Source organism: Meriones unguiculatus, assembly GCF_030254825.1.
Source record: "Meriones unguiculatus strain TT.TT164.6M chromosome X unlocalized genomic scaffold, Bangor_MerUng_6.1 ChrX_unordered_Scaffold_30, whole genome shotgun sequence".
NCBI classification, from domain to species: domain Eukaryota; kingdom Metazoa; phylum Chordata; class Mammalia; order Rodentia; family Muridae; genus Meriones; species Meriones unguiculatus.
Window position 1 is genome coordinate 13,315,611 of NW_026843706.1, and position 22,525 is coordinate 13,338,135.

At 36.4% G+C, this 22,525-nt stretch overlaps 1 protein-coding gene across 3 annotated transcripts in view; it reads left to right on the forward strand.

Annotated features, from left to right (window-relative positions):
- The window catches only part of Gabra3 (gamma-aminobutyric acid type A receptor subunit alpha3), a 288,094-nt gene that overhangs the window by 193,528 nt on the left and 72,041 nt on the right, over window positions 1-22,525 (forward strand). For all 3 annotated transcript variants that reach the window (XM_060376662.1, XM_060376661.1, XM_060376660.1), the window contains one exon: window positions 7,744-7,964. In XM_060376662.1, the coding sequence (XP_060232645.1) occupies window positions 7,744-7,964 (221 nt within the window). The remainder of the gene's footprint in view (window positions 1-7,743; window positions 7,965-22,525) is intronic.

The following is a 22,525-nucleotide window of genomic DNA, read 5'->3' on the forward strand; positions in this document are numbered from 1 at the left end:
ATAAATTTTATTAATGTTTCAAATTGTCACAATTCATCTTTAATACTTTTATGGATATAGAATAATAATAAAATGACAAATTGTATTAATGTCTTAAATTGTCATATTTTATATGTGACATTTATGGATGTGAAATAATACCTAATTAATTATATTTACATTTTCCTGATTCACATAGAAGTTAAAAATATTTTTAAACTATGCTACCACCCCTATAGCCAAATTTCACATATACCTTATTTCTTTGTGTTGTCACTTTTAAAAATATTTATTACATTTATCCACGTGTATGCTTGCATGTAGAAGTCAGAGGAGAGCCTAGTGACTGTTCTATCTCTCTACATAACTGGACGCAGGGGTCAAGTTAAACTCATTATGCTTTATGGCAAGTGCTTTGCTCTTCTGAGCCATTTGCCACTTTTGTTTTTTTTTTTCTTTGATTATTTTTAATTGATTAATAAATTTTTAATTAAAAAGTTTTCTCTCATATAGTATATTTCAACCATAGTTTCCCTCTCTTTTGCCACTTTTCAAATGAGGGTTTGTGTGTGTGTGTGTCTGTATGTGACTTGTATATGTTCCATGTGCACACTTGTGTGTGTGTGTTTGTGTGTGTTTGCACATGTGTGTGTGTTCACATGCACATTCAGTTAACTGATGATTTCTAAGACTTTTTTGGTTCAAGATATGATGAAACTTTGGGGTCAATTCTTAAGTTTAAAAGGTATAATCATGAGATTTCCTAGAAAGGCCAAATGAAAGATAACTCTGAGTTGAGAACATGACAAACATCCACTCTATATTTCATTATGACTTTTGTTTGAGATGTGTGTTTATTTATGAATATAATTGAAAATGTGCAACTTCTCTTTGACCTATGTTAAGATGATTTTTCTCCTCTAAACTTTGTGTTTGTTTGCATTAATAAATAATCCAGTGTAGACTATTTTTACATCTATTAGAATAATTCAACTTGCCTTTGATGTAATATTTCCATTTATTTATTCATTTCTTAGTTTGTTATACTACTGTTTGATACATAACCTATGATCACAGGTGTTCATGAATTCAAATGTTGCTTTTTCTTGCTACTCCTTTTTTTCCAGCCCACCATCATTTTTTGCATGTCTGATTGAAAGAAAACTAACTTTCTTGTCTCTACGTTTTATTTGTTATTTATGTATGTATGAGTTATAGTGTTATATTTCAGCCCATACATATTATGTCTATGTGCAATGATCAAACTGAGCCCAATTTTAATTTCTTACCCCCTGCTTTCTTTATAATTCTTTGGTGCACTCTTTCCACTATGACTCCATAATTTTTCCTTTTCTTCATTAAATTTGTGAAAAGTTTTGGAACTGGTAGTGTTTTCAAAGACATCTTTGTTTGTCTCTCTGTCTGTCTGTCTGTATGTATGTATGTATTACCTATACTATTTCTTTGTGTTTTGTATTTAATTTTGTTTTGGTATGGGTTGCCCTTTTTCTCTTTACTTTCTTTGGATGTACGCTGTGGTCCTTCTGGAATCTTAACATACTTTTGAACGTTGATTTTTTTTATGCCTTTAAGTTTTCTGTATCAATTGCACTCCAAGTACCAATTTAGAAAGCCAAAACAGAGAGGGCTACAGCTGGGATACAAAGTGAACAAGCTGTAATTAATATTAAAAAATAAAAATTTAATAAAAAAGAAAGTCAAAATAGGACTTCAGATATTAACATCTATCATTTTCTTTTTGCTAGTTTGTGTGTTTGTTTGTTTGTTTGTTTGTTTGTTTGTTTGTTTTGGAAGAGTAGTTTTCTCTGTGTATACTTGGCTGTCCTAGACTCACTCTGTAGACCAGGCTGTCCTGAGTTCACACAGAGATCTGCCTGCCTCTGCCACCCTGAGTGCTAGGACTAAAGGCACACACCACTGTGCCTGGCTACATTTATTATTTTTAATCACTGCTAAGTATCCTTTCTAATCCCTCATTTTTTGTGGTATTTTGGAGAAGTCTAAGTATATTCATTAGTTCATACTTATTCATTGGATTTAAATTTTTAACTATAAATTATAAATTTGATCGGACTTTTATTTACTGAGACCCTATGTGTTGGTTGAATTTTCCATACAATTCAATTTTTAACCCATGTATTTTGATTACATATTTTAGTACATATAGAATAGTTATGTTTTGTTAGTGTTTTGAAAAATAAAATAAGAAATTATATGAATTTTTAATTTAATTTTCAAGAATTTCATACATGAATAGGATATGTATATAACTTCCACCTTATCTTCCCCCCTTAGCTCCTCTTATGTTTTCTAATTCCCCTTTAAGTTCATGAGTTTTTTTTCTAAATTGTACACCACACACACACTCACACACACACACACACACACACAAATATACACAGTATACACACATACACACATGCACATATACACACACATAACCTAGTGAATCTATAGTTGCTCAAATGTGTGTGTTTGTGTGTGTGTTTAGTGCTAAGCACTTGAGATTAGATAACCTACATCTGATAACCTATCAGGAGGCTCATCCCTAACAAAAAGATTGAAGAAGACTCTAAATATCTCCCATGTCCATAGATTAGCAAGAATTAATATTGTGAGAATGACAAGCATAACTAAATCATTCTACAAATTCAATGCTATATTGATCAAAGTCCCAGACATTCAACACAGAAATAGAAAAAAAATAAAAAAAATTCCTATTAAACCACAAAAGACCCCAGAAAGCTAAAGAAATCTCAAACAAAATGAACACTGCAGGAAGGATTAGCATTGCAGATTTCAAACTCTATTATTTCCAATAGGATGATCAAGGAATGTCTTTGATGTAGTGACTTTGAAAGGACTTGTATTTTCCACTTGAGATACTCCTTTTAAAAAATACTGGAATGATACTTTACTGCAAAGGCAAACCTATTTTTTGGCATGGCCCACCTTGTGCCTATTATATATAGTATTTTTTACTATCCTCAAATGCAGCTATATCATTTCAGTTGTTCTATTTTATATATTCTGTGCTTTACCCTAATCTCCTGAATGTTTCCTTTTCTTTTCTTATTTTCACAGAGTTAAAAATTTGTTTTTTTTTATTTTTTGTATTTTATATCTTTTTAATCATATTCATGAGTGATTACCTTAAATGTTAATATATATATGACAACAAAATGTTTCTATAAATGAAATTGAATGTATCTCACATCTACACTCTTCTTCCAAATCTTATAAAACCTCCCATGTTTTAAAGTTTTAAAGAATTTATTACCTTACATATTCTACTATCTTTTTACATGTAGCGTGTTCTGATTAGTTTATCTAACTTATTCTCCTAGCCCTTATTAGCCATTTTTAAAGCTTATGCATACATACATTTACCAATATTTATGCTTGCTGTTCCCAGTTACATATTCATAAGTTCTACAAGAAAATATTCTTTTACAACTCATTTTAAGACGGTTTATTTAATCATTTACTTTTAATCATGCATAGAGAGCATACTTTATGTTAGGTAGAGTTTCAGATGCTGAAGAAATATCTGTGAACAGAAAAAAAAGTCCTTATCATAATGAAATTTCCAGCCTATTGGAGTAAAAGAAATAGTAAACAAAGATATATTTTTTCAGTGTTGTGAAGAAGAAGAATAACAAATGTTTACGAGAAAAGGATTACTATTTGTTTGTGGAAAGATGTTCAAAGAATGTCTTTTCACTGTATGGTCCAATGAGACGAAAGACTATGGGGAAGCCAGCCATAAAAAAAGATAGAGGTAGAATGGCTCTTGAGTACTAAATGCTCTGTCCTACTGTACTTGTCTATAAATTAGCTTTATGCTGACCTAGCTCTTTTAGGTATAAAATCCAGGAAAAATAGTCTCTACCCTCTTTCTTTTTTTTTTTTTTCAATGCAGTTTATTCAGGAACCTTGAACAATCATCTGACCCTGGGGAAAGCCAGCCCACAGCTTAAATAGCCTCTGGGTAGCCAACCCCAGCGTGCCATGTGGGCAATGCAGATAGGTCCACATACATGGAGGCAAGCCAGATCCTCAGCCTTAGCCAAATGTGGAGTTGTTTGTGACAGAGAGCACTCACCATCGGGAAGGTGGAAGGCGGAAACCAGCTCCATCTTTAAGGCGCGGCATTACGCAGCTCTCTACAGTTCCCCCTTTTTGTTTTAGACGCATCAGGCAAGAGTAGAGGTCTGATCTCTGATATTAGAAATAAATTGGGACTTTGTACCAATGTTCATTTAGGTGTCATCCACCCAAAGAGCATCAGACCCGTCGGATACCTTTTTCTCAGAGGCGGGACCTGGGGTATCAACCCGCATGCAACCAGACATGCTCTTCTCTGGGTCTAAAGCAGCTGACCCTGAGTGCAGTGCTTAGCCTCGCATCCTGAGCATAACATTTTAGCTTTTTATGGTATCCAACCATGCTTGGGGAGAATGTCCTGCTTCAATGGCTGTAAAGGCCTGAATGATCATGGCTGCATCACACTGTTGTGAGACTCTAATCTTGCATATATACCACAGGCAAACCAAGGAGACCAACACCAGAAGGCCTGCTAATGCTCCCATGCCCGCCCATTCCTTCAGATGATTCATGGCTGCAGCAATCCATGATGATAATCCTGTGGCTAGTCCTGCGTCCACTCTGGTAGAATTTACTGTGATAATGGCCACTCTCAGCTGCTCCATCATAGTATCGAATTCTTCAGTCCAATTACCTAAAATATAGCTAGACAATTGTTTAGACAGATTTGCAGCACAGGAAAAATTCTCATGTTGTATGCTAGTGACTCTAAGTCCAGCATACTTTCCAGCATACTTTCATTGATAGCCAGGTTGAACGATTTGCCATAGGGTATCAATTTGCTCCTGCACGAGATCAATCCTCTTCTACCCTCTTTCTACCCTGGCATTTCCAAGATAATTTTTCTTTCTTTCATTTTTTTTTTTAATTCTCTTGTTACCTTTAAGAAGTCTGATGTCAACTAAATTGATAACTCTTTGCAGATAATGTCTTTTCAATTTTGTTCATGTGAACTACTTTTTGGTATTCTTTGAGTCTACTCTGTGCTGGAATGGCTTTGCTCTATTTTAATGTATTGACTTTGTAGCTCATTATGGTTCTTGAACATAAAAATACATCTATTTCAACAGTTCCAGGAAAGTCCATCCATTACGTTACTGAAAGATGTTCATTCCCCACTTTCTGTAGTCTCTCGTGTTCAGAATCTTCACAGACATCAACTAAACTTTTCCTTTCATTCTCTCATTTTTCGCTATCTGTCTGAAATGTAAACTGAGCAGTTTTCCCTCATATATACATTAGTTCATTAATCTCTCTTCAGTAATATCAAGTCTACTACAAATTAATTTTTTTCTGGCAACTTTTTTCCTTCTATAGTATGTGGCTTCAAACCTGTTTTTTCAAACCTATTTTTATTTTTCTCTACCTCAATTTCTTTGTAATTTTAACAGCACATATTTTCTAATCTCTGTTTGAGAACTATTTTGTATGAAGTCTTTAGAATGAGTATAATTTTGTTATATACTGTATCATATACTGACCATTGTCTTAGGTGTTTTGTTGCACATTGAATTATAGTGTTGTTCTTCCAGAGCCTTTTTGTGATATCTCTTCCATTGGCATCCAAGACTATTTTTATATTAATTTCTCATTTTGAAGGTTTTAGATTAAGCAAACAATGTAAATTGATTTGAACATCAATCCAAGATTAAAAGAGTCTGAATTTCAACAGAAAGAGCTTTCCTTTACCTCCACCCACTTTTTCTTTTCTTTTCTTTTTTTTTTTTTTTTAACTTTCTGGCTATGGTCTGATTCTGCTTTGCTAATTTTATTTAGTTTACTGCTTTTTCTGATGTTGGGGTATTTCATGATTGTGGCTTTATATGGGAGTCTAGTTCTAGTTTATAGGCATGAAGCGTCTCTGTTTATAACTGTTATGCTAATTATTTATGAAACCTCTGGCCTCTTGCAAAAGTGTTCCAGTTCAGGCAGCAATTGAAGATACTTCCCATTCTTAGAGATGGGATGAGATGTTTGATGAAGAAAAGAACAAGACTATTTAATTTATAAAGATCTCAAACATGAAAGCAATAATGTATGGCAGGAAAGAGTTTGCTCAAGGTATGATTAGAAACAGTGAATTAAATTTTCATATACTTCTACTTCTATTTAATTTCTTTTAACATGGTTAGCTAAAAGTTGTCTGTTCACTTTGGCCTTTTAAAATTAATTTCAATTTTATTTAGAATTCAGAACAAAATAAAAATTAAATTCAAAATTATTTAGTAAAACTATATGTAGCACTCTTCCAGTCACCAATCAAATAAAACTCATTTAATAATTTTTTTTCTTAGTTTATTCTCGTTGTATCCAAACTGTAGCACCTACCCCCATCCCCTCCCAATCCAACCCTCCTTCCCTCCTTTTTTTCTATACTCTTCTCCCAGTCCAGTGATAGGGGAGGTCCTCCTCCCCTTCCATCTGACCCTAGTCTATCAGGTCTCTGGGTAAGATGCTCAATCTTTGTTCAGAAAGGCAAACAACATGGACATCAGAAGAGGGAGAAAACGGGGAAAAGGACAGGAGCCTTCCACAGAGGGCCTCTGAATGATTCTACCCAACAGTGTATCAAAACATATGCTAAGACTCATATCCAACCTTTGGGCAGAGTACAGGAATCTTATGAAAGAAGAGGGAGATAGAAAGATCTGGAGGGAACAGAAGCTCTATAAGCAGAGCAACAGAAGCAAGAACTTTGGGCCCAGGGTTTTTTTTCTGAGACTAACACTCCAAAAATGGACCACGCACAGAGATAACCTAGAACCCCTGCAACAGCAGTAGCCCATGGCAGCTCAGTGTCCAAGAGGATTCCTTATTTAATAATTTTAAAAAGCAGAATTTTAAAGTTTGACTAAAGTTTAATACAAAGCACGTAAAATCAAAATAATTTTCGTGCATACTAATAGCCTTTCAATGCTTAACTTTACTGAAATGTTTAGTTCTTATTTTTTATGGATATTTGTTAAGTATTCTTATTATATGTGAATAATTTATTCTTTCCAAACCTAGTAACTTTTTTGTTCAAAAATATTTTATTTTTTTAGAAATATTTTTGACAAAGCAAAATATAATAATATAAAACAAAAACAATCACATCAAAGTTGGACAAGGCAAACCAACAAAAAGAAAAGGCCTTAAGAGTAGACTTAGGAATCAGAGACCTACTCATTCACACACCCAGAAATCCCCTGAATACATGTATAAAGCTACAGCACAGATGAAATTTGTATAAAAATATATGGTTTGATTTTTATGGTTATGGTTGTAATGACCTTCAATATCCATATAAAATCATTCATCTATAAAGACAAAGAGTGTTTTTTTTCTTTCTTTCTTTTTTTTTTTTTTTGCTAGAGATATCACGGCATAGAGAACAAACGTTGTGCTCAGCTTGTATTATATGTAGGGCAGTGTTGGAAATGACTTTTCTGGTAAAGTATGTTGGATATATGGTTAGATATTATCAGTAATTGGTAAATATGGCAGAAATGCAGAAATTTTCAGTGCTTCTAATAGACTCTTCCATTATATCACAGGAAATATTTCAGTTAATATTTGCCAAGGACATTGTTGATCCTCATCAGAACCCTACTGAAAACTTGTTTCAATCTTTCTTTATTGCTCTCTCTGTTCTAGGAATATACTATTGATGTATTTTTTAGACAAACATGGCATGACGAAAGACTAAAATTTGATGGACCCATGAAGATCCTTCCACTCAACAATCTTCTGGCTAGTAAGATATGGACTCCTGATACCTTCTTCCACAATGGCAAAAAATCAGTGGCTCACAATATGACCACACCCAACAAGCTGCTCAGACTGGTGGACAATGGGACCCTCCTCTACACAATGAGGTAAGAAAGTGGTAACCACCGTTCACAATATGTTGGATCAAGGACATGTGTTGAAAGTAGTGGGTTTGAGGTTATACACCAAAAATTCCTTTGGTTTATCATACAGACACATGTATGTTATTTTTAATATATATATATATATATATATATATATATACACACATATGAATTCAATAGTTTTAAATAAACTATACTTTCAAGATTATGTATTTGTATAAAATATGTATATATATTGAAAATGTACTTGTATATATTTGAAAATATATTTGTATAATATATGTATAAATTCTGAAAAGTATATATGTATATATTTCAAGTTCATATATTTGTACATGCATATTGCTACATAATCACAGTTTTCACACATTTACATGCATACACGCATACCTGCATACATGCATAGTCTATATTCCACATAGTTATAATATATACATTCTGAGACACAAAGAAGTTTGTCAATATTCTATAAATATGTACATATTATTTTGACAAGATGGCAGGGCTGGGAGGACACTGTGTCTGAGGAGCAGGATAGCAGTGTCAACACAGCAACAAGGAGACTGAACTCTGGGACCTAAAACACCAGCTTTTGTGATTGCAAGGTGTGTGGAAATCCTAAGGTGTGGAAATCAATTGGGACTGACCTCAGGTCACCAGTCAATCCCTGGAAAAGCTCCTGGGGACTGGTGGTTGCAACCGCCACCGCAGATCGGAGCACAGAGCCTCCTGCGGTATCCCTAGCTGCCATTCCGGACTGGGACACAAAGCTTTTGGCCCAGAGTGAAGCGTCCAACCTCCGGACCAGAGTGGAGACCTCAGTTGCCAGCCTACAGAGGAGTACACAACTTCGGGCTCAGAGCGGCACACCCAACCACCATTCTAGACTGGGGTGCACAGTCTCCTGCCCAAAGCAGAGCACTCATCCTTTGGCCCAGAGACTTGCTGTGCATTCAACTCACCCTCCCAGACAGAACTGAGTGCACCAGGGTACCAGACTGAATTTCTTTAGTGGGAAAAAAAACCAAAGCTAAGGAATCAGCAGGTTCTTCAAGAGGACTGTACCTGGAAAAGAACAGTAACAGTGTAACAACAGTAGTAGCTCACTAAATTCATTACGAGAAACCCAGCAGCAAGGCAGCTGTCTCCAGGACTTGTACAGGTGAGAGGAGAGCCCCCCTGACTAACAAAGACCATAGCCACTACTCAGGTCTATACATCTAAGGTGAGCAGTGGCAATTCCTGATAAACAGTGGCCATACAATGACCATACCCAAAAAACAGAGGAGGCCTCCTTCAGGAAAAATCAACTTCCTGCCAAGGGAATCCTACCCCAGGATTCCAGGAAGCACCAGAAACTAGCAGCCAACACCTAAAACAGCCCAGTGGGTAGAGGTCAACGTAAAAGCTCAACAAACAAAAGACAGAGCAATATGGCATCTCCAGAACCCAGCCATCCAGGAGTGAGCAGTCCTGCATAACCCAGCATAATTGAAATTCAAGAAGAAGACCTTACATATATGCTGATGAAGAAGATAATAGAAGAAAGATAAAAATCAAACAGATTATGGCCATCTGTGAAGAAATACAGGAAGATGCAGCTAAACAGTTTGTGGCCTTCAGAGAAGAAATAACTAAATCACTAAAAGAAATGAAAGAAACAGAGAAATGTTCAAACAAACAGTTGAAGGAACTAAAAGAAAAACAGGAAAATACAATCAGACAGGCAAAGGAAATAAACAAAACAACTCAAGATATGAAGACAGAATTGGAAAAATTAAAGAAAACACAAATGGAGGAAATAAAGGAGAAGAATAATTTAGGAAAGAAAACAGGAACTACAGAGATAAGCATAACCAATAGACTACAAGAGATAGAAGAAAGAATCTCAGGTGTAGAAGATAAAATGGAAGAAATCGATGTATCTTTAAAAGAAAATGTTAAATCCAAAGCATTCCTGACACAAAACATCCAAGAAATCCAAGACATTATGAAAAGACAAAACCTAAGAATAACAGGAATAGAGGAAAAAGAAGACTCCCTGCTCCAAGGCACAGAAAATATCTTCAACAAAATCATAGAAGAAAATTTCCCCAACTTAAAGGAGAGGCTTACAAGAATAGAAGAGGCCTACAGAACACCTAATAAATTAGACCAGAAAAGAAAATCCTCCCACCACATAATAATCAAAACAGTAAGTACACAGAAAAAATACTAAAAGCTGCGGGAGAAAAAGGCCAAGTAGCATATTAGGGCAAACCCATTAGAATCACACCTGACTTCTCAACAGAGACTATGAAAGCCAGAAGGGCCTGGACGAATATCAGGCAGACCCTAAGAGAACACAGATGTCAGCCCAGGCTACTATACCCTGCAAAACTCTCAGTCCTCATAGACGGAGAAAACAAGATATTCAATGACAAAAACAAATTCAAACAATACCTACCCACAAATCTAACATTACAGAAGATACTAGAAGGAAAAATAGAACCCAGGAAAACTAACTACATTCAGGAAAACATACGAAACAAATAACCTCACTATAGCAAAGCTAAAAGTAGCCAAGCACACAAACACACTACCACAGCCAACAGCACAATCAAAACATCTAACGGCCACTGGTCATTAATCTCCCTTAGCATCAATGGACTCAACTCTCCAATAAAAAGACACAGACTAACAGAATGGATGCATAAACAAGACCCAACAATCTGTTGCATACAAGAACCACACCCAAGTCACAAAGATAGATATTACCTGAGAGTAAAGGGCTGGAAGATGGTTTTCCAAGGAAATGGACCCAAGAAGCAAGTAGGAATAGCTGGTCTAATATCTGATAAAATAGATTTTCAAGCAAAATTAATCAAAAGAGATGGTAAGGTCATTTCATACTCATCAAAGGGAAACTACACCAAGAAGACACCACAATTCTGAACATCTATGCCCCAAATACAAGGGCACCCACATTTGTAAAATAAACATCAATAAAACTTAAACCACACATAGACCCCCACACATTAATAGTGGGAGGCTTTAACAACCTACTCTCAAGAAAGGACAGGTCAACAAACCAGAAATTAAACAGAGAAGCAATGACTATAACAGAGGTCATGAATCAAATGGACCTAACAGACCTGTACAGAACATTTCACCCAAACACAAAAGTATTTTCCTTCTTCTCAGCACCTCATGGAACCTTCTCCAAAACAGAACATATAGTTGATCACAAAGACCAAGTCTCAACAGATACAAAAAGATTGAAATAATCTCATGTATCCTATCTGACCACCATGGAATAAGCTGGATATCAACGACAACAGAAATAACAAAAAGTCTACACACACATGGAAACTGAACAACTTGTTACTCAATGACAGCTGGGTCAAGGCAGAAAGAAAGAAAGAAATCAAAATATTCCTAGAATTCAATGAAAATGAAGGCACAACATACTCAAACTCATGGGACATAATGAAAGCAGTGTTAAGAGGAATGTTCATAGCACCAATTGCCTTCAAGAAGAAATTCTAGACAGCTCATGCAAGCAACTTAATGGCTCACCTGAAAGCCCTCGAAAAAGAAGAAGCAGACAAACCAAAGAGGAGTAGAAGTCTGGAAATAATCAAACTCAGGGCTGAAATCAATAAATTAAAAACAAATAAAACAATTCAAAGAATCAATGAAACCAACATCTGGTTCTTTGAGAAAATCAACAAGATAGACAAACCCTTAGCCAAACTAACTAAAAGGCAAAGAGACACTATCCAAATCAACAAAATCAGAAATGAAAAGGGGGACATAACAATAGACACTGAGGAAATCCAAACAATCATTAGGACTTACTTCCAAAGTCTATATGCCACAAAATTTGAAAATCTAAATGAAATGGACAATTTTCTGGATCGATTCCACTTTCCAAAGCTGAATCAAGACCAGATAAATCAATTAAATAGCTCTATATTCCCTAAGAAAATAAAAGTGGTCATCAAAAGTCTCCCATCCAAAAAAAGCCCAGGACCAGATGGTTTCAACACAGAATTCTACCAGACCTTTAAAGAAGAGCTAATGCCAATTCATTTCAAATTTTCCACAAAACAGAAACAGAAGGAACACTACCAAACTCATTCTATGAAGCCACAGTCACCTTTGTACCTAAACCTCAAAAAGACCCAACAAAGAAAGAGAATTTCAGGCCAATGTCCCTTATAAACATTGATGCAAAAATACTCAACAAAATACTTACAAACTGAATCCAAGAACACATCAAAGATATCATCCATTATGACCAAGCAGGATTCATCCCAGGTATGCAGGGGTGATTCTATATACAGAAATCCATCAATGTGATCTACCATATAAACAAACTGAAAGAAAAAAAAACACATGATAATCCCCTTAGATGCTGAAAAAGAATTTGACAAATTCCAACATCCATTCATGTTTAAAGTATTGGAGAGATCAGGGATACAAGGTACATACCTAAGCATAGTAAAGGCAATATACAGCAAGCCTATAGCCTACATCAAACTAAATGGACAGAAACTTAAATCAATCCCACTGGAATCAGGGACAAGGCAAGTATGTACAATCTCTCCATATCTCTTCAACATAGTTCCTGAAGTCCTTGCTAGAGCAATAAGAGAGTTGAAGGAGATCAAGTGGATACAAATCGGAAAGGAAGAAGTCAAAGTATCACTATTTGCACATGATACAATAGTATACTTAAGTGACCCCAAAAATTCTACCAGGGAACTCCTACAATTGATAAATCCCTTCAGCAAAGTGGCTGGATACAAAATTAACTCAAAAATAAGTAGCCCTCCTGTACAAAAGACAAAAGGGCTGAGAAAGAAATTATGGAAACAATACCCTTCACAATAGCCACAAAGGACATAAAGTACCTTGGTATGAACCTAACCAAGCAATGGAAAAAAAGATAGCATCTCCAACAAATGGTGCTGGTCTAGCTGGATATCTACATGTAGAAAAATGAAAATATATCCATACTTATCACCCTACACAAAACTGAAGTCCAAGCTTTTCAAAGACCTCAACATAAAACCAGACACACTAAATCTACTGGAAGAAAAATTAGGAAAGATCCTTGAACTCATTGGCACAGGAGACAACTTGCTGCACAGAACACCAGCAGCACAGGCTCTAAGAGCAACAATAAATATAAGGGATCTCATGAAACTGAAAAGCTTCTGTAAAACAAAGGACACTGTCATCAGAACAAAACGACTACCTACAGATTGGGAAAGGATCTTCACCAACCCTATATCTGACAGAGGGCTAATATCCAGAATATATAAAGAACTAAAGAAGTTAAAAAACAACAAACTAAGTAATCCAATTACAAAATGGGAAACAGAACTAAACAGAGAATTCTTGATAGAGGAGTATTGAATGGCATAGAAACACTTAAAGAAATGCTCAATGTCCTTAGTCATCAGGGAAATGCAAATCAAAACAACACTGAGATTTCACCTTACACCCATCAGAATAGCCAAGATGAAAAACTCAAGTTACAACACATGCTGGAGAAAGGGGAATCCTCCTCCACTGCTGGTAGGAATGTAAACTTGTACAACCACTCTGGAAATCAATCTGGCGCCTTCTTAGACAATTAAGAACAGCTCTTCCTCAAGATCCAGCCATACCACTTTTAGGCATATATACAAAAGAGGCTCAAGTACACAATAAGGATATATGCTCAACCATGTTTGTAGCAGCTTTATTTGTAATTGCCAAAAGCTAGAAACAAACAAGATGCCCCTCAACTGAGGAATGGATACAGAAAGTACAGTACATCTACACAATGGAATACTACTCAGCAATAAAAGACAAGGAAATCATGACATTTGAAGGTATACGGTGAGAACTGGAAAAGATCATTCTGAGTGAGCTGTCCAAGAAGAATAAAGACACACATGGTATATACTCACTCATATAGACATATAATATAGGATAAACACACTAAAATCTGTATATCTAAAGAAACTAATCAAGAGAGAGAGAGAGAAGTCTGGCTAAAATGCTCAGTCCCCATCCAGAAAGGCAAAGAGGATGGACATCAGAAGAAAGAGAAAGCAGGGTACAAATTAGGAGCATGCCACAGAGGGTCTCTGAAAGGCGCTGCCCTGCAGACTATCAAAAGATGCTGAGACTTATGGCTAACTTTTGAGGAGACTGCAGGGAATCTTACGAAAGAAGTCGATGTTAGTAAGACCTGGAGGGGACAGGAACTCCACAAGGAGAGCAACAGATCCAAAAATTCTGAGCACATGGGTCTTCCCTGAGACTGATAGTCCAATCAAGTAGCATACATGGAGATAACCCAGAACCCCTTCACAGATGTATCCCATGACATTAGTCTCCTAGTGAGTTCCATAGTAATGCAAACAGGGACTCTCTGACATGAACTGATTAGCCTGCTCTTTGATCACCACCCCTTGATGGGGAACAGCCTTACCAGGCCACAGAGAAAGACAATGCAGCCACGCCTGATGAGACCTAACAGAGAAGGATCAGAAGAAGGAAAAGAAGACATCCCCTACCAGTGGACTTGGGGAGGGGCATGCATGGAGAAGGAAGAGGAAGGGAGAGATTTGGAGGGGAGGAGGGAGAGAACTACAAGTGGGGATTCAAAGTGAATAAAGTGTAATTATTGAAAAAATTTAAAATAAAAAATATGTACATATTCATAGACTTATGTGTATGAGGAAGGCACATATGTATTCAAGAACACCTAAATAGATAAATTTACAAGAACATTTGAAGAGGTATAAGCACTGCACTCCCTAGAGCATGGTAGTCTTAAATACAGTAGCAAAGCAGCCTGATGAGTTATAAAAAGCAAAAGAGATAGTGATAGATATTCTTTAGAAAATTTAAAATAAAAATATGTTTTACATCTCATTGCCTGGGGTACAGAAGTTTGATAGGACTAATTTTTCCAAATAATTTCAAATTATACTTATCAATTTAAACATTGATAAAATATAAAAACATGTGCCTTTCTACCTATATCCTAATACATGAAACTGCACAGTTTTATATTTTATTATTGTTATTATTATTATTATTATTATTATTTGGGTGATTTGATTTTGTGGTATGTAGAAGAAGAATGTCCCCTATAGGCTCATATGTTGAATGCTTAGTCACCAGGGAGTAAACCTGTTTAAAAGGATTAGCAAGTGTGGCCTTCTTGGGGGAACTGTGCCATTGGGGGTGCACTTTGAAGCTTCAAAAGATTATGCCAGGCTCAGTCTCTATCTGCTGCTTATGGATCAGGATGTAGCAATGGGTTATTAGGATATAGGTAGAAAGGCAAGCTTCTAGTTAGATAAACACTTTCTTCATAAGCGTCGCCTTCGTCACAGTACCTCTTCACAGCAATAGAACAGTGACTAAGACAGATGTCATGGCATTTTGGTGTAAAAAAGATTAATTTTGGCTGGGCACATCCCTGTATTTCCAGAACTCAGGGAGGCAGAAGAGGCAGAGGTAGAGGCAGAGGCAGAGGCAGGCAGATGTCTGAATTTGAGGGCAGCCTGGTCTACAAAGTGAGTCCAGGACAGCCAGAGCTACACAGAGAAATCCTGTCTCAAAACACCAAAATAAATAAATAAATAAATAAATAAATAAATAAATACAAAAACAAACAAACAAACAAAAACCGATTAATTTTGGAAGCATTTGTTATATAATATTTGTTCTAACAAACAAATACTATCTTGATTGTTTTGTTTGCTTTTTGAATTTTGGATAGCTTCACTGTTATTAAATTTTGCTTCCTGAATCTTGTACCCATATTAATGTTTACCAAATTTGAGTTATTGAGGTAACCTGTATCTAACAGGTAAATGTAAATCTTCAAATGAAGTAGTCCAAGTGGATCCTTCTACTGTATACTCTGGGGATTAAAAACCTTTATAGTTTATATTTGAAGATATTTGTAGGCAGAGGCATAGGCAGGCAGATCTCTGAATTTGAGGGCAGCCTGGTCTACTAAGTGAGTCCAGGACAGCCAGGGCTACACAGAGAAATGCAAAAGTCATGTAATCATACAGGCTTCATCTAATGATTTCAAAGGAAAGGAAAGGGAGGCCACGAAATCTATAGCAAGGTCAAATTCCCTGAGAGCAGCCCTGAGATGGAGGAATGTGTAGCCATAAGAGTTAAGCTGAAAATACAGGAACTAAGACATGCCAGGAAAATGTAGTATCCACTGAGGAAAATTTCTGGAAGTGATTCAAACAGACCAAAATGACTATATAGGCTATATATAACTAGTAATGTCTTAAGAGCCAAGACTGTCTAAGTCCTTTCTGATCCTCAGACTCTAAACACAGAGGTATAGAGTTTAATGTATTCACTGCTGAGTTTTGGTTTTCTCATTTGCCGAATCCCTCCTGCCTATATCCTTATTCCACCTGTTTTGAAATGGGGATGTTTAATATATATTATTGTACTTTGACAGAATTTTTTTTCATCTTATAGAAGGTCACAGTTAAGAATTTGCTTCACATATTAGTAAAGAGTTTGATCCTTTCATCACTGTTTAAACTGCAGGGAAAGAATTGATTTGGTTTGTATGAAAGCGATGTAAAGTGTTGATGAAATTATGATCTTGCCGTATCTTTATTTGCAAGCTAAATATGACTTGAGGTGATGTGCTTAGGTGTCAAAATTAACAAGGCATGGAATTGTGATCAATAATCTTGACTGAATAATCTTGACTGCCATCTTGGTAGAAATTGAGGAATGTCTGGGAGAGTGGTAAAGCACACCTCTACATATGGGCCAAGTATTTTTTCTTTTTTATTAATTATTTTTTATTAATTACAATTTTTTTCACTTTGTATCCCAGCTGTAGCCTCCTCCCTTGTCCCCTCACAATCATACTCTCCCTTCCTCATCTCCTCCCATGCCCTTCTCCAAGTCCACTGATAGGAGAGATCCTCCTCCCCTTCCATCTGACCCTAGCCTATCAGGTCTCATCAGGACTTGCTGTATTGTCTTCCTCTGGGCCTGGTAAGGCTGCTTCCCCCTTAGGGGGAAATGATCAAAGAGCCAGTCACTGAGTTCATGTCAGAGACAGTCCCTGCTCCCCTTACTTTGGAACTCACTTGGACACTGAGCTGCCAAGTGCTACACATGTGAACGTGTTCTAGGTTATCTCCATGCATGGTCCTTGGTTAAAGTTTCTGTCTCAGAAAAGACTCCTGTGCCCAGATTTTTTTTGGTTCTGTTGCTCTTCTTGTTGAGCTCCTGTCCCCTCCAGGTTTTTTATCTCCCCCTTCTTTCATAAGATTCCCTGCACTCTGCCTAAAGTTTGTCATTTTTCAAAATAAGAACCTATGACAAATATTGGCAGCACCAATCCATAAAATGAGGATGGAGTTGGTTATTTTGACAATGTAAATGTTGATATAAATGTTAAAGGATTTGATAGTTTAAAAAGTTGGGAATGAACATAAGAGTACTGAAATAGTAATGATTTTTACAATTATCTTCATCAATATCACACGAACACAGTGCTTGATATTATTCTGGTCACTTATCTTTTATAATCTTCATAGCTACCTTAAGGCCTAGGGACTATTATCTCTACCTTAAGGATGAGGAAACTGAGAAAAATGGAGAAAAAGGGGAGATATATAATGTCTACACAGTAGTTAAAGGTCAGGTTCTATTTGCTATAAATGGAGAGTATAGCACATATTTGTCAGATAGCAGAAAAGAGCAGATTCAAAGATCAATACTGAGGACACTGCAGAACTAGCATTTTTATGAAAGAAAAGTGTAAAGGTTGGCATCAAAACTACAGTTAGATAGATTTGCCTGTATGTGAAAATATGTGTGCTTAAAAAGAGGTAGGGAGTAAATTAGTCCAATTAGACAGCAGTTGGTTGCCACAAAGATGTAAGTACCACTATTCCACTTTTAGGAATATTCTACCATTGTTGTGGTTCATTAAATGTCACAGCAGGGTAGAGTTACCAATTGGTTCCCTCCCTTGTTAACTTGCATAGACATTTCCATTCCCAGGAAATCAGGGAAGAGACTTTCAGAGTATATCCAGCTTAAATCTTGTGAGGCCTATGTCCAAAACAAATGGTGCTTTCAGCCATAGAGACTTACTGTCAGCCTCTGGGAACCAACCAAGTGCAACTGCAGTAGCCTGTATTGTTTGGGGAGTCTGTTGTACTCACCCAGCCAAAAACTCAGAAGGAAGTTTCTCATACTTGTTACTAGCATTTTGGGTTGATTTTGGTTTTGTTTGATAGTCTATGGCTCTTGGCTGGGGGAGAGTATTACCATTTCAAGTGGCATAACATCATTGAATATGTATAGGTATGTGTAGCTATATACTTTCGTATACTATATGTCATTTTAGGTAAATATAATATAATATAAATCTTTATGGATTTTTCAAACATTGTTTTTCCCCTCTCTCCCCCTCTCCTTCTGCATTGACCTTCCTCATCGCCTCTCCAATTAAAGCCCGATCCATTTTCTAGTTTTCTCTCCATATTATTATTTCTCCTGCTATCCCTCTTTCTCCCACTCCTTCTCAAATACATATTTCTTTTATATTAAAGCCATAAAACATGAAAAAAGGTGGGACATATAAATGTACATGATGTAAAAAACAGATTGGATGTAATATAATATCAGCATAGAGATAAATGGAAGAAAGCCACAATTGTATTAAAGTGAAGGAAGGAAAAGAAGTTGGTAGTACATTGTGGAAAGGACGGCATATATTACATGTAAGAAGAAGACAGGATAATATGAGGATGATAGAATGATAAACTGGGTATGCTCAGTGTTAAAAATGTGAATAATAAGAGGAGCAGAGAATGATATGAAGGAATGGAAGTGAGAACAGTAGAATAGCAAATGGATTAAAATAGCAATAGAAAACATGAGTAGTGAAAGAAAAAAAGAGGAGGTGCTGGAGAGATGGTTCAGTGGTTAAGAGTACTTACTGCTTTTGAAAAAGGTTAAGATTCAGTTTCTAGGACTTCTACCTGAAAGCTTACAATTACCTATAGTTCCAGAATATCTGACATCTTCTTTTGGCCTTTACCAGCACTTCACTCAAATGTGTGCCCCCCCCCCAAATAAAACCACAAATCTTATGTAATATATGAGTTTTGGTAAAGAGGGCGGCAGAGAAGAAAAGCAAGGATGTAAATACTGAACTATGAGGAGAGAACATGAAGATGCACCTTGAAGAGGATCAAAGATGAAGCTGAGAAAATGATTAGTCACCATAAAAAACGTTGGATGAATAGGAAGAGGGTAGCTATACTCTGAATCATACAAGAAAGTGAGGTTTTATGAGCTAGGTGTATAGGTAGATGCATTTATGCTTCTTTTGAATTATAATAGAGAGAAAGGGCACAAGTACAGAAGGTTGGTGAAACCATTATTTTCCTACACTTGAGATCCCAGAAGGTGGGCAGGAAGAGAAATGAGGCTCAAAACTCTAAGATAAAAGTCTTGCCTCTTTTTATGGCTCCACAAGTGATTCATCTAGTGATCTTCACAAGTCACAAGCTGTTTCATTTCCCCAGTTCTTCATGTAATAGCACTAGCTGCTGCCTACAACATAGAAAGTAGAAATCAGATAAAACGTGCAGACCATTTAGCTTTTTTCAGAAAGTCTCAATGTTTATTATTATTGTCATTAGCATTGTTATTGTTATTGAGATGCTCATTAATTTTATTCTGGATTCCATGACAAAGTTATGAAGGATAGCTACTTGGAAAATTTGAACCAGATCTTTCATGAGTATGTAACTGGGGCAATAAGAGGGGCTTTGCTTCCCCGCATCTTGGAAATTCAGAATGACCATGAAATGTAGGCTAAGCCCTAATACCCACTGTTTATCTCAGCAATACACACACTAATATGGAACAACACACTGAAGTTTCACAGAGATATCCCTACATGATATCCACACTTAGGAACTATTCTAAACTACCCAAGTTAGAGTATATATTGTGTACACTTTCTTTACTAATAATATAATAGTTACCGATAAAAAGATAAATATGTAATGTTCATCATGCCTGGTGTCAGTGATATAGCAATATTCTTCTTCAGTTCTGAATAGGATAAAAAGTACTCATAAAATTTAATTTGATTTTATTTCATTGAATCACCTGCTTAATGACACATTTATAAAAGAACTTAGTATGTGAAAGACTCTGGGATATGTATCGAGCTACAGAGAAAAAATGCCATGTAGTTCTTAAAGACTTCACTTCATAGTGTAGCATATACAAGTATATATAGTTTATATCATTTATATAGTCTATACAGCATATGTAATACATATTTAAGGAGGCACATACAATAGTGCAAAATCTCTTCATATATGGTCATGCTACCAAAGCAATATAGAGATTCAATGCAATTCCCATTGAAATACCAACACAATTCTTTACAGAACTTGAAAGAAAAATTTTCAACTTCATATGGAAAAAGAAAAAAAACATACAGAATTGCCAAACTCATCCTGTACAACAACAGATCATTGGGAGGTATCTCCATCGCTGATCTAAGCTGTACTGCAGAGCAATGGTAATAAATACTGCATGGTTCTGGCATAGAAACAGAATGGTGGATCAACAGAATCAAATAGACAACCCAAAAATAAAACCATACACCTCTGGATACTTGATTTTTGACAAAGAAGCCAAAACCATACAAATGAAACAAACAAAACAAAACAAAACAAAACAAAAAAAAACCCAGCATCTTTAACAAATTGTGCTGGTCTAACTGGATGTCTACATGTAGAAAAACTAAAATAGATCCGTATTTATCACCCTGCACAAAACTAAATTCCAAGTGGATCAAAAACCTCAACATAAAACCAGAAACACTAAACCTACTAGAAGAAAAAGTGGGGAAGAGCCTTGAACTCATTGGCACAGGATATAACTTCCTGAACAGAACACCAACAAACAGCACAGGCTCTAAGGGCAACAATCAATATATGGCACTTCATGAAACTGAAAACTTCTGTAAAGCAAAGGACACAATCATCATAACAAAATGACAGCCTACAGACTGAAAAGGAACTTCACCAACCCTATATCTGACAGAAGGCTAATACCCAGAATATATAAAGAACTGAAGAGGTTAAATACCAACAAATCAAGTCACCCAATTAAAAATGGAATACAGAGCTAAACAAAGAATTCTCTGTAAAGGAATATAGAAGGGCAGAGAAACACTTAAATAAATGCTCAACATCCTTAGTCATCAGGGAAAAGCAAATCAAAACAACCCTGAGATTTCACCTTATACCCATCAGAATGGCTAAGATCAAAAACTTAAGTGACAATGCATGCTGGAGAGTATGGGGAGATGGAGAATCCTCCTGCATTGCTGGTGGAAATGTAAACTTGTACAACCACTTTGGAATCAATCTCAGACAATTAAAAATAGCACATCCTCAAGATCCAGCTATCCTACTCCTAGGCATAGATCCAAAATATGCTCAAGTACACAGCAAGGACATTTGCTCAACCATGTTTTTAGCAACTTTATTCATAATATGCAGAATATGGAAACAACCAAGATGCCCCTCAGTTGAGGAATGGATACAGAAATTGTGGTATGTTGACACAATGGAATACTACTCAGCAATTAAAAACAAGGAAATCATGAAACTTGTAGGCAAACAGTGAAAACTAGAAAAGATCATCCTGAGTGAGGTATCCCAGAAGCAGAAATACACACATGGTATATACTCACTTTTAAGCAGATATTAGACTTGTAATATAGGATAAACATACTAAAATCTATACACCTAAAGAAGCTAAGCAAGAAGGAGGATCCTGGGTAAGATGATCAATCCTCACTCAGAAAGGCAAATGGAATGGAAGTCAGAAGAAGGAGAAAACAGGAAACACTATGGGAGCTTACCACTGAGGGCCTCTGAAAGAGTCTACGTAGCAGGATATCAAAGTAGATGCTGAGGCTTGTAACCAAACTTTGGGTAGAGTACAGGGAATCTTATGAAGGAAGGGAGAGATAGAATGACCTGGAGGGAACAAAAGCTCCACAGGAAGAGTACCAGAACCCAAAAATCTGAGCACAGGGGTTTTTCTGAGACTGATACTCAAACCCAGGACCATGCATAGAGATAACCTAGAACACTTGCACAGATGTAGCCCATGACAGCTCAGTATCCAAACAGGTTCACTGTTAAGGGGAACAGGTACTGTCTCTGACAGGAACTCAGTGACTGGCTCTTTGATCACCTCCCCCTGAGAGGGCAACAGCCTTACCAGGCCACAGAGGAAGACAATGCAGCCAGTCCTGAGGAGACCAGATAAGCTAGGGTCAGATGGAAGGGGATGAGGATCTCCCCTATCAATGGACTTTGAGAGGGGCATGGGAAGACATGAGGGAAGAAGGGTAGGATTGGGAGAGAATATGGGAGGGAGCTACAGCTAAGATACAAAGTGAATAAACTGTGAAAAGAAAAAATGTCATGGAATCATAGGACAGGAAGAAAACAAAATACACC